Consider the following 13,492-nt stretch of genomic DNA (forward strand, 5'->3'; position numbering starts at 1 on the left):
GTGGGGCTGCTATAGTCCAAGGTACGGTGGCCCTCAGGGGTAAAAAAAATAAAATAATAAATGACCCAAAAATGTGGTGTTTGGCATTGGAAAAGCTGTGATGAGTTACTATATGCATGTGTGATGAGGATTACAGCACCCTCTTGAGGCCTGTTTTGGTAAGAAGTTGAAAGCGTCACACTTACGGGGGTGCGCCAAATTTTAAATGGAAAAAATAAAATGATGAAAGGGGTAAATATGCCTTAATTTGGAGATTTGAGGGGGGCGGGGGGGCTTCACAAAATTTCAAGCGAATGAAAACACTATTTTTTTCACTGTCCTTGTTTCGCACCCCCAAGAAGAGTCAGCTAAAATGTCCCAAAACAGCATTTCCCCCCCCTTCCGGACAGAATTTAACACGATGTTTGTGTGCAAGCAGGCAACGTGATGCGTAACGCGACCAACAAAAGTGACGCGGTTGCAATATTGCGTGCCGAATCGTAAGGTATGGTGGCCCTAATGGGACCAAAGACGAGCCACGCTACTCCACTGTCTTGAAGGGGATTACGCACACACACACAAACACACGCACACACAAACACTTGGAGGCAACACGCGTGGGAGGATCTATTCAATGCCCCCCATCGATCGGCACTCCCGAGGGGGTGCGCAGTGAGGTCGGAGGCGCTCGGCGGTGTCCAGTTAGACATCAATGTGGATTTCTTTGAAGTTCATCATTAGAAGGGAGAAAGAAAGAAGAAGAAGAAAAAAAACATCCAGAGAGTTGTAGAAAACCTGAGAACTCAATAGCATTAATTGTATCATTACACAAAGACCTGATTTCTGCTATAAAATTAGAATTGATCTATATCTATGTATATTACATTAACAATGCAAAAATGAGCCGCCGCCTTCTCATAAGTGGTTATGAAAAGGCACGCGTCATCAAAACTGTGGTCGTACTCCATTTTGAGACTTTTTATTTGTAATAGAAAAAATATAATTTTTCTCCACAAAAAAAAAAAAAAAAGAAAGAAAGAAAACACAAATGGAGTGTGTCTGTTTTAGAATCATTATTTGTCTCAATTTGGATCCCCTGTCTGGCATTCATTCATTCATTGCCTAACACTACATATACAATCATTACATTAGAATATATTTATTTCAGTAGTTCAGTTCAAAAAGCAAAATTCGCATACTATACAGATTCATTAAACACATCGGAAAATAGTTTCATGGAGGCCAATTACCTAATACCTAATTTCAATTTAAAAAATACTTGATTGCTTTTTGTAAAAAAATAATAAATAAAATATAACAAAAATAACTACTGTAAAATAAAACTAGGGCTATGTTCAACCAGGTTGCAAAATTGTAAAAAAAAATATAATTAGAAGAAAATAATTATTAAATTTCACTCCGTGTGTAACCAGTTAAAGTAATAAACGAGCTTCACTTTTACAATTGAAGTACTGGAATAAATGGTTTTCCATGACATTGCAATTTAGTGAGATGCATCTGTGTATGCAAGCCATATCAAATTGAAAAGCAGAAACAAAATAACCACCAAATCTTCAATTACATTGCTGTGAAATTCTCTTTTTGCGTGTTTGTGTAATACTGTTTTTGCCTCATATTAAAGATAGAACATTGGAAAAATACACAGTCATTTGTCTGTCTGTACACTACAAATTCCCCGTAGACAGAAGAAAATAAAGTGCCACCATTCTTGGCCTGCATAGTTTTTGGAGTAGTCGATGCAGTAGAGTGTATATATTATATAATATACAGTATATTATACAATATATGTTGTACTTTCCGCGCACCTCTCTCTCTTCCTCTATCTTCACGACAAAAACAGATGGACAATTTGAAATAAACAAAAAAATAAAAAGACAAATACAAACATGCATTTGGTACACCCAGCCACGTGTCAAAAAAAACATTCCAGCCATAAATTGGAATTCAAAGGCAACAAGAGATGCTCTCTGTCAGTGTTTTTTTAAAAAACAAACAAAAAAAAACCCCAATAGATTACATTTAGACACACAGGGGAAAAAAAGGTGAACTCAATTATTAGGAAGCAAAAAATGTAACCCTCCTGTTATGTTTGTCTCTCTGAAACAGAATTAATCTCCCTGGGTCAGTTTGACCCGCGACATCTAAATATCAAGGTGTCAAAAAAGTGGGTGGGGGTAAAAAAAACAAAAAACAAATAAACATTGTTAATATTTCATTAAGCCAAGCAGAAGTTTCATACCTAAAACTTACTATTTTAAAATGGGTCAATTTGAACCACAACATAAACAGAAGGTTTAAATAAAATTATAGCTACACCGCCATAATTACATGTGATATACTCTATTAGTGTATTAGACGCAAGCTCATCTGTATGCTTGATTTGGTCCATTGATGTCTGTAGGAATATTTATACTTTAATTGCCAAACTAGATTAATTTACACTGTAAAGCATATAGGTGTCATAATTCATAAATATTCTGAATAATAATAGGATGTTATGGCTCTCAATCTACTGTTGAATTATTAGCTATTGTTTAAAAATCCTACAACCAATCTAGAACTATTTTATTTAACAATAAACCTTTTTGTATTTAACAATAACTTTTAAAAGGTAAATACGCTGGAGAGTACATGAGATTTATTTCCGGCAATAAAAGGATGTGCACGGCTAGTGCGAGTCCTGATGTTTTTTTTTTTATGGTGCTGAATCCAGGCAGTAAATTTTGTTTGTGTGGAAAACAATTGTAGTTGAAGACCAAAAAAAAAAAAAAGATCAGATCAAGTTTTGATCACACTTTGATTATGTTTTGGATTTACAGGGAAATTATGTTATTTTGAGATAAAAAAAAAAATTATTCGGTTTTGTAAGCTCTTATTTTTGTGAGACTCAAACTTACAACCTCCAAATTGTGAAACAACTGTGCTAACCAGTAGGCCACCAGCTCCCCAAAAGCTGATGTGTCTGTTACAATTACAGTATGTTTTTGATATATACTTTTGTTTCCAAACACTGGATTGTTCTTTTGCTAACTCCTTAATTCAGTGATTGAATAGCAGAACTTAAACTTGAAGAACTTTACACATCAAAAAAAATTTACAGGATCATCACAGGAACACTTTGCATTTTCCCCAAAAGGTAATGAATGATATGTTATTTTTAATAAATAGGTCGCTACAATGGTTGTTCTGCCGTTTTTCACATTGCTAACAACGGTACCGTTCTTTCTTTTTTCTTTTCTGGTCACATGCAATGTCTTTGCCTTTCATGTCTGAGTATTTACATAGCAAACAAAGCACCGAAAAAGATGAGTCTTTCTTTTATTGAAAAGCATGCTAATTTACAGATCAGTTCATCTGTGCATTGGAAAATGAAGGTTTTTTTTCTCCAAGTCTTTTATGTACAAGGGGAAACTGTTTCCACCGGTGGACGAATTGGTGGACGGAATCGTTCTGGACAACGGCTTCTTGTCGGGGCGATAGACAACGACACCGGGAAAAGGGACTCGCTATGCCATGCAAAAACATCTTTCAAGGGCCTTTCTTGCAGTCACATGCTTGTCTCGCAGGTGGGCGAGAGCCCGGTGTCTCCGGGTATCAGGTGGATGTCGGACGTGAAGATGTGGTTTTCCACTTTGTGTCCGTTTCGGTCGGCCTCCCCCTCGCCGGCCCCGACCACACCTTGGCTACAGTTTTGTGTCGTGCTCCTGGGCGATTGGGGCACGGCTGTAGCGCCGGCCACGTCCATCAGGCGGTTCTCCGAGGATGGGCCCTCATCGCCGGGCGGGGTGTCCACCAACGGGCCGGCCTCCTCTGCCATGTGGTCGTCCTCTGCGGCCCGGATGAGAGCCTCCGAGCTGGCCATTAGAGGCGACGTCTCCCCCTCTGGCGACTCTTCCTCCACGATGCTGGAGCTGATGTCTCCAGGAGACGAGGTGCTGGGCGGCGTCGGCGGGCCCTCTGTGGATGTCTTTCCCGCCTTGATTTTAAGAGGGTTGTTCCCGCGAAGAGATTTTTGTATGTTCTCCACGGCGCTACTGAAACTCTCACCTTCATCAATACGGAGTTCCGAGCCATCACCCCGGTTGACAGATTGATAGAAGCCGTCTTTGAGGATGTTCTCTTTAGAAAGCTGAACCGAGGTAAGATGGAGAGGCGAAGGCACCTGCAGGTGTCTGGTCTTGGCTCCATCCACCTCTTTCATCTCCAGCTCTTCCTTGAGTGTGGTCTCGGGGCTGTGGGACCTCTTAGGCGAGCCCGGGCCGGCAATGGTGGTGCTCAGCGTGCTCAAGGAGCTGGCCGTGTGGAGGTTGGTGAAGGACTGCGACTTGGTCATCTGGTTGTACAGCTCCTCCAGCTTCTGGACGTTGAGGTGCTGCGGGGTTCTACTCGTCCACTGTGGACTCCCGGTGGTGCCGATGGTGATCCGGTGGGGGGAATTCGGCGGACCCACTGCATTCTCCGGGGTCCTCTTATCTGGCAACTTGAGGTTGCCTTCCGAGCCGGCCGACCTGGTGGAGCCTCCCCAGCGGCGTGGTGACAGGTGGTTGTCCAGGGAGGTTGTATCCTCTCCTTTATCAACCATGACATCCATGAGCTCCACGCTCCGGGCGAAGGCGTCTTTGAGGTTCATAGACACGATGCTGCCGTTGCGCTTGGCTCTCTCCAATGCCTCCCGCCTCTTGATGGCCTTCTCCTGCCTCTTCTGTTCCTTGTAGAACTCGGAGAAGTTGTTGACAATGATGGGAATAGGCAGGGCGATGACCAGCACCCCTGCGATGCAGCAGAGACCCCCGACGATCTTTCCAGGTAACGTCTGCGGGTAAATGTCCCCGTAGCCCACTGTGGTCATAGTTATGGTAGCCCACCAGAATGAGGCGGGGATGCTGGTGAACTTGGTGGCGTCCTCGTCCTTCTCGGCGAAGAAGACCAAGCTGGAGAAAATCATGATACCCATGGCTAGGAACAAAATGAGTAACCCCAGCTCGTTGTAGCTCCGTCTTAGTGTGAAACCCAGAGACTGAAGCCCCGTGGAGTGCCTGGCCAACTTGAGGATCCTCAGTATCCTCATGATCCGGAATATCTGCACCACACGCCGCACATTCTGGAACTTGAGCACACTCTTGTTGGACTCAGTCAGGAAGATGGTGACGTAGTAGGGGAGGATGGCCAACAGGTCTATGACGTTGAGTGGACCCTTGAAGAACTTCCACTTGTTGGGCGAGGAGAGGAAGCGCAGCAGGTACTCCATGGTGAACCAAGCGATACACACGGCTTCCACGTGTGCCAGCTGAGGGTTGTCGTTGGCTTGGCCAAACTCATCCGTCACCTGAAGGTCTTTTAAGGTGTTGAGTGACAACGCAATGGTGGAGAGGACGATGAACAGGATAGATAAAATGGCCAGAATCTGCAGCAAAAAAAATAAAATACAGAAATAACACATTAGTGGTCACAATTTAAATATGACCTCTGAAAGTTGGTAAATGCGTGGGGTCGACTTCAACCATGTCTCTCATACTACCTCTGTGGCACAAGATTTGTGTGGGACATTTCCGTGTCGATTTTGAACCTGAACCTGAAAACGTTCTGTTTCCTTTAGAAACCGTTCTTTTCTTTGCTTTACCCATGGTTTACCTGCTCGGGGTCAAATAGCCCAATAAATCCTGGCGCCAGGAGTCTCACATCGGACAAAAATGTTTTGTTTTAATCTTACAAGAGCACCATTATCTTACAAATTTGGAGTCCCATTTGAAAAACGAACAAACTAAAATAAAAGCAAATTTAATTTTTATTAAACCCCATAACAAGATAAAGATTCAATGTCAAACGTTAAATAAAGTTGACACAGGGTCTGCTTCAAATTGCATATTATGGCTGAGGTGCAACAGTGACACTCGGGTGATTTCCGTTGGGTACAGCAGATCTGCAGGAACAAAATAAAAGAGGCACGAAATAACGACGTGAATCAAAAGAGTGAGTGAAGGTCTGAGCACAAATGGCACCGCGGGCATGCAGTTGAATGCAAAATGAATATAAAACATGCCAAGTGTTGTATATAAAGGTGGATTAATTTGCCTCTTAAGGTAAGACCTCAATAAGGATCTAAATAAGACATTAAGACTTTGAATAAATGGCAGTGTATATCGATTATAATGACATTTAAATTACAGGCTAACAAGGGCACAAATCTATTTTTGGACCATGTTTGTAATATATAGCAGCGTGATTTTATTGTAGCTCCCCCCGTTGGCTGTAAAAAAAAAAAGTACTTTCAAGTGTAATTAAAACTCACATTTATCTCCACTGTTGCCCTGCACCAGAATCTCAGATAATTTTAAAAGTTCCTCATAATGCTGCTGTCTGCCTTGGCGCAGATTCTGTTCCCACGGATCTAAAGATAAAGAAAAAGTTCTTGTCCTTGAGAAGCTTTATGGAATCAGTTTGTGAGGACGTCGACTTAGTAACTCTCAAAAGAAAGTAGAGGGCCCGGTCCAAGAAGTCGTTCTTTGGCACAGAGAACCGTTGATCGAGCATTTCGACGTCGTCGCCTTTTGTACAGAACACAATCAAGTGTGGACAAAATGCATGACCGTTGCTTTCTGGAGAAGCGAGTGTCCCGTGTCAAACTACCCACCCCTATCTAGTACTACCTAAGCCGCCGGCATATCGACTTCGATCCTGTTATGCCTCTGATACTAGTTCTGAAGCCGCTAAAGTCGCTGGTCGACTTCAAACCTGTTATAAATCGGATACTAGCTGCAAAGTCAGTCAATTTGTGGGTTGATTTTATAAGCCTCTCATACTACCCTCATAGGTGGTAAATTTGCTTATCAGCATCAATCCTGTTATGCCTCTGATACGAACCCTGAAGTTCGCGAGTCGACTTTGACCCTAATTTGCCTCTGATACTAACGTCACACCTGCTAAATTTTCTGGTTGACTTTGACCATGGGATGCCTCTGACGCCCTCTCCAAACCTGGCAAATTCGTGGGTGGACTTCAAACCCGGAACCTGAAAATTCCCAGCTTTCTAAGCAGTGTGTAAGTGGCTTCAAATAGTCATTCGCTTATGTCTGGCAGCACCCCAATGCTGTCTGAAAGGTTCAGCACCGAAACATTTGTTTTGGACTCGATCCCTCGTGTTACGCAACACGGATGGAAAGCAAACAAGGGGGGTTTCGAGGCTCAGGTGATGAAATGTCACTCACTCAGTGCTGATGAGGTGAAAGCGATTATCAGCTAAGTGGGACAACACGGGCATCACACCCAAAGACTGCAGTCACTTTACACGTCGTCTTCTTAAGATGGATTTGACTTCAAAGTGGCCCGGCAGGGGTGACGCTAGGGTCAGTGATGACACCTGATTGGCTTAAATGAAAGGAAGGCCAACAACTTCAGACCATTACTTGTGACGTAGATAGTTTGAACCAGTCTGTCTGTACTACCGACTGCCTAAGCATGACATGGCTCTTACCTGGCTCAACTTGGAGGCTTTAATGTTTACCACCTCAGAAGCCAACAAATTCACAGGTCAACTTCAACCATGTTAAGCCTCTAATTCTACATCAGAAGTTGGTCAATTCACGAGTACACTTTGACCCTGTTATGCCTCTCATACTACCTCAGAAGCCGGCCTATTCACGGTTTCACTTTGAACCCATTTATGACTCTGATACTCCCTCTGAAACCTGTAAATTTGCAGGTCAACTTCAACCTTAGAAAATTAGTGGGTCGACTTACGCCGATCTTTCCTTTGTCTTGCCAGGAGTCAACTACAAAGACATCTCTCGGTTATTCCTCAATTTGTGTTGCATAAATGAAGCCATTTCTCAGGGGTGGTCTTTTTTTTTTTTTTTTTTTTTTTTCCCGCTGTGGAATCAATCCAGACGATTATGGCTTATGGTAATGTAGATCGATTCCCGTGTGTGTGTGTGTGCGCAATTTCATCATCTGGCAATGTGATGACCCCATTAACAAAGTACTATTAAACCAGTGAATTACCGCTGTGAATTCATTGACCACCCCAGCCGGGCTCCCTGCATTAATCCAGCCTAATGCGTTCCATGTACTGTATTTGGGGGAATGAACAAAGGGTGAGGTTTGAAAAAGAGGCTCAACATGGCAACTTTCCAGAAAACCACAGAAAAAGCAGCAAAGGGAATATTTTAGTGTCCGGATCGTCCCTCTCGGCTCCATTCCGAAGGTGTCGTCTGGACCAAATAATTGGCGTTATAAAGCACCCGAAACGAAAAGACTACAGAATTGATCCGTCTGAGTTCATTCCTAGAAATTGGGACAAAATGCGACAGAACGAGATCAAATAAATGACTTACTTAAGAGTCCGTCTGGCTAAGCAGCACCGGAGGAGTAGCACATACAAATGAATGCTCTAGTAAATTCACTAAGATGTTCCAGAGGGGTGCAAATTGGTGAGTCAACTGCGACCTTGTTAAGCATCCGATGCTACCTCCGAAGTTGGTACATTTGCAGATTGACCCGGTTATACCTCTGATACCACGCCCCCGCGCTCTAGCCAAATGGCTGCTCCGTAAACAAACACACTGATGCTTAACATCGGGTTTGCTGATGTTACTGAGAAGAGAGAGTTAACTGTCGCATAAGAATCACATAAAATCAACCACTTAAAGAAAAAAAAAATGCTAAAATGCAACACACACACAAAAGACTCTACCTAGCCTGAGAAGCTAGCATGGTAGTCAACACCTTCAGTCAATCAATAATCCAACTCTTATCTTCTTACTGCCCTGTTTCTGTCCAGCTCATTGGCAAAATTGATTGTGTGCCCCTCTTTTTATTCTGCACACTCTTGAAAACATGTCATTCAAAGCCACCCCCCCTGTGCAAAGCCATATAAATACTGTATATACATTGACATTTTTTTTATTATTCAAAAGATGCTGGAGAAATATTTGGTTTGTGGGCACAAGCAGGCAAGCCGAGCAGGCTCTTATGAAATATTTATGAACGTCATTTCCTGGGAGCAAACATGCCAGGCAACAAGGCCATGTCAACAATACGGCTTTGAAAATTGATAATAAAATATCATAACTGCACTGGCCAGTCGGCATAAGGAACTTTTTTTTTTTTTTTTTTGCTAATTCAAACATCCCAATGGAAAATGTGTCTTAGTAGTCAGAGCATATATATATATATATATATATATATATGAACATGACGCCAACAGGATGTGAGTAATGTGCTGACCAGAGCGCGTTGCACTCTCCACACTGTGTATACAGTAAGGGCAATAAAAGCACTCTGGGCAGCTTAAAGATTCATGAGAGCGATGCTAAGCTAACCAATAAAAGCTCAACTTCTAAGCCAGCGAGGCCATTCCCGCTGTTGCCCTCCCGAGAGAAATTTAGCCGTGCGGTTGTGATATCGATGGATATTTAAAGCTGCTCAATAGATGGCTATAGTGGCATTGTTGTATGTCCTGTCATATGGCCTTCTAAAATAACTCCTGCACAGATTATGCACTGTTAGGGGATCAACAACTGTACAAATAAAGTTTCCTTTGCCGACTCAGCACTTTTTCAACTTCGGCAAATCATACGAGACTTGCGCAACTAAGTTGGATTGCTACAAGTGTGTTTTTCTGGTGACATCACCACCGTGGGGGTACAAACGTGGGACGTCTTCTCTGTGCTGCGGTCTGATTGGGCCATCTGCGTTTCAAGGGTGCGGCTTAGGTAGGAAGGAAGCTTGTCTGGCGATGTCTCCATGACAATGTGGCAATGTGTCTTGGTGCGTTAGGCTGTTGTTGTTTTTCCCCCCCCTCCTGAGGTTTTTATCAGTGACAGCCATTTGTATACCAGGTAAATTTCAAGAAAGCGCCGCACATGTATGCCACTTCCTCCTCCTCCTGGCACTCCATCTTTCCCATCCTCCCGGCGCAGATGGATGATGTTATCAGGACACGAGGGGGATGGAAGTGGTGGTGTAGGTGGGGGTAGAGGCGGCCAGCGTGTAAGCAATCCTTCCTCTTTTGCTGCTATCTGCACGCGTATAGCCAGCCAACTTTTTCGGTGTGTTGAAAAAGGTGCGCGATTTTAAAAGCCTGTTGGAAGATGTAAAATCAATGTAGCTGTTTGGATTTTTTGTGTGTGCCTATTCAGTATATTGACGGATGTCTGAAATTATTTTGGGAAGAGGTGTTGTAGGACGTACACTCAACTAATTGTGTCTTGGTGTTAACGGGGGTGCGTGGCTTAAAAGCGTGGCTTAAAAAGGCTGATCTATGACATTAAAGCAACATAGCTAAAAAGGGTTGGTTTGGATTTATTTTGGGCGGAGTTGTGATTGGGGTGGTGGGATAGTGGTGCACCAACTTTTTTGGACTGTCACACCATAGTCATTGGCTTTGTTTTGATGTTTTGGGGCAGGTTGTGAGGGGGAGTATGCCTTCAGCTATGCGCTGAAAACAACAACAACATGACATTTTTCACCATTTCCTCTTTTCAAAAGTTTGCCCCTTTCAAAACTTGACGGTTGCAAGAAGTTGGTTAGCACGACGCAGTCGCTGAACCATAAATACACTTCTCCTGCGTCTCCCTCTGGAGGGTAAAAAAATGGGGGTGTGTGAGAGAGATTACGAAGCAAACTCTGTTTACTGCCTGAGACAAGCTGCTTTCTTTGCTAATGAGATCCTTCCCTCCCTCCTTCTATCAGTGATGTGTGAGCATGAATAAATGCATGAGCCTCGCTGGCACCGAAGGAGCAGCAACAGATGATTGGCACAGTTACCCGAAACATGGGGGGGAAAATAGTCATGCTGTTTAATATTTTACACGAGGGTACCCATCCATCCATCTTCTTTACCGCTTCTCCTCACGAGGGTCGCGGGCGTGCTGGAGCCTATCCCAGCTATCTTCGGGCGGGAGGCGGGGTACACGCTAAACCGGTAGCCAACCAATCGCAGGGCACATAGAAAGAAACAACCATTCGCAATCACATTCACACCTACGGGCAATATAGAGTCTTCAATCAATCTACCATGCATGTGTTTGGGATGCGGGAGGAAACCGGAGTGCCCGGAGAAAACCCACCTAGGCATGGGGGAGAACATGCAAACTCCAAACAGGCGGGGGTGGGATTTGAACCCCGGTCCTCAGAACTGTGAGCCAGATGTGCTAACCAGTCAGTCACCGTGCCGGCCACGAGGGTACCATTGATGTTTTAAAAAAAGCAGAGTAAAAGTGTTCTGATAAGGGAGGCGCGGCTTAACGTTTGGTAAAGAATGTTCCATCACATGAAAATGTAGTTTCATGCTGAATGGAACATTCCCCTTTAAAATGACAGAGTTGGCGTACCCCTTATCCGAGAAACCCCAAACCTCCCAAAGTGCCAAAAACATCTGAATAAACCCAGTTTAGCATTTAACTACACTGATTTTACGTCATAGAACCGCCTTTCCCAAACTTTTTCAGCCTCGCAGCGCTTTCATCAAACTGACAGTTGGTGCACCCGTATTTTTCTTTTCTATTGTATCTATTTTTATATTATTTTATTTTTTTATTCCATTTTGTTGTCCATGAGTTCAACGGTGGGTGGAGGTGTAACGTATCAATTCCTCCCCAAGGTAGCGCAACCATACTCTCCATGTGCTTTTTCACTTCCTCTTGCAAATTGTCCAGAATGTGTCCGGTGGGAGATGCACTGTGTGCTTGTCTACGACCGCGCATCCATTTCGAGTTTAACGACACCACCCGGAAGTCATTAGTCGCCACCGCGGTGGCTTCCCAGTGAATCGCATTAGGCTAATGCTTCGCTAAGTGATTCCTCGGTGGAGCACAACTTAGCATGGATGTGTTTGCGGCCAAACAAAGGAAGTTACACGATACGTCATCGCATAACATTAGGCTTAAGTCAGAGTGTTGCGAATGTATGTAATACGGGGAAAATTCGTTGGGGTGTGTGGCTTAAAACATTTGTGAATGGCGGCTCTATGATGTACAATCAAGGTAACTGGGTAACTAAACCGGCTTTGTTTTGATGTCTCGTATAGGGGTGCGCCAAATTTGTCGGGGTGTTAAAGAGGATGTGTGGCTGAAAAAGTTTGGAAAATACCCTTCGACAACGTAAAATTAATTTGGTTTTAAGCTAAACGAGCTTTGTTTACATTTTTGGGAGGCTGATCGGGAGGGTTGCGGTGACTGATAAGGGTGCGCCAACTTTGTCGGTGTGATAAAGGCGATACGTGGCTTAAAAAGTTTCTGAAAGGCTTCTTAATTTAAAATGATGTAAAATCAAAGAAACTATAATAGCTTTGTTTTTTGACAATTTTAGGGGTGAACTGGGGGATTGTGGTGAATCAGATAGGGGTGCACCAACTCTGACAGCGCGTTGAAGGTGGATGGCAATAACCTGGAAGGAAGCATGCCAAATAAAACAGATCTCAATGGGTACAAGGCAAACAAACTATGCAACCATCACACGTACCACCCTCTCAGAACAACCCTCCTTTCCTGTACAGCCCCACAATCAATGTCACATCATATTGATTCCCTTTCATTAAGTCCAGTCACAGGCGCTCACAGCGGGCGACTTCTAATGGACTCGTAGTGAAAATCCCTTTTGCACACTGTCATCGGGCAAGCTTCGCATACTTTACGCGCCATTATGAGATGGAGCCTGAACTCCATACAGGAATGTTTGTGTGTGTGTGTCTGGCAGATGATGTCATTACTGGCATCTTGCGCTACTGTCTAAATGAAGGGGGCACGCTCTGATGTCAAAACAGTTGCCAGCCACACGAGCAACAGTGCTTTTAACCTCGGAAACCCACAATGCATTGCACACATGCCGAGTAGTTCCTCTTTCCTTCCTCTCCATTGTTGTTGACAGTTTTGGGATTTTATAAAGCAATCAAAAATATATAGCGGAAAATCAATGTAAAAAAAAAAAAAAAAAAAAATATATATATATATATATATATATATATATATATATATATATCCAAACAATTAAACAGACTAAAGTTGGGTTAGATTTCATGTAAAAATAGGAACAAATAGCTAACATATTTTGAAAACATTGATAAATTAATGCAAAAATAACCACTAAATAATGTTTAGAAAAAAATTTAGCTAAAATGAATGTAAATAGAAAAATAATAATATTGTTAAATGGATGAAAAAATATAAAAATAAATAAAGTAAAGTAAAATAAGTAAAATAATAACGGTGAATTTAAAAAGTGAAATCATTGTAAAAATCCATCCAAATAATTACAATAAAATTCAGCTAAAATAAAATAAAATAAAATATAATTAAAAATGATGACAAATAAATATTGTTAAAGTAACAAACTAAAATTGAGATGTTGCAAATTAATAAACATGCAATATTTCAAAAGTGATAAAAAAAATAATACTGTTGAATTTATGTAAACAAATTAAATAATTTTAAAGGAAAACTGAGATAAAATGTAAGAAAAAAAAAAAAAAAACAAGCGAAGAAAGCTTACATTAATG

General features: G+C 42.4%; 1 protein-coding gene across 1 annotated transcript in view; it reads right to left on the reverse strand.

Annotated features, from left to right (window-relative positions):
• Positions 1-2,802: 2,802 nt before the first annotated feature.
• kcnb2b (potassium voltage-gated channel subfamily B member 2b) overlaps positions 2,803-13,492 on the reverse strand; it is a 58,001-nt gene continuing 47,311 nt past the window's right edge. The window contains exon 3 of the mRNA XM_061666317.1: positions 2,803-5,404. Within this exon, the coding sequence (XP_061522301.1) occupies positions 3,548-5,404 (1,857 nt within the window). The 3' untranslated portion in view covers positions 2,803-3,547. The remainder of the gene's footprint in view (positions 5,405-13,492) is intronic.

Source organism: Phycodurus eques, chromosome 21 (assembly GCF_024500275.1).
Source record: "Phycodurus eques isolate BA_2022a chromosome 21, UOR_Pequ_1.1, whole genome shotgun sequence".
Taxonomy (NCBI): Eukaryota; Metazoa; Chordata; class Actinopteri; order Syngnathiformes; family Syngnathidae; genus Phycodurus; species Phycodurus eques.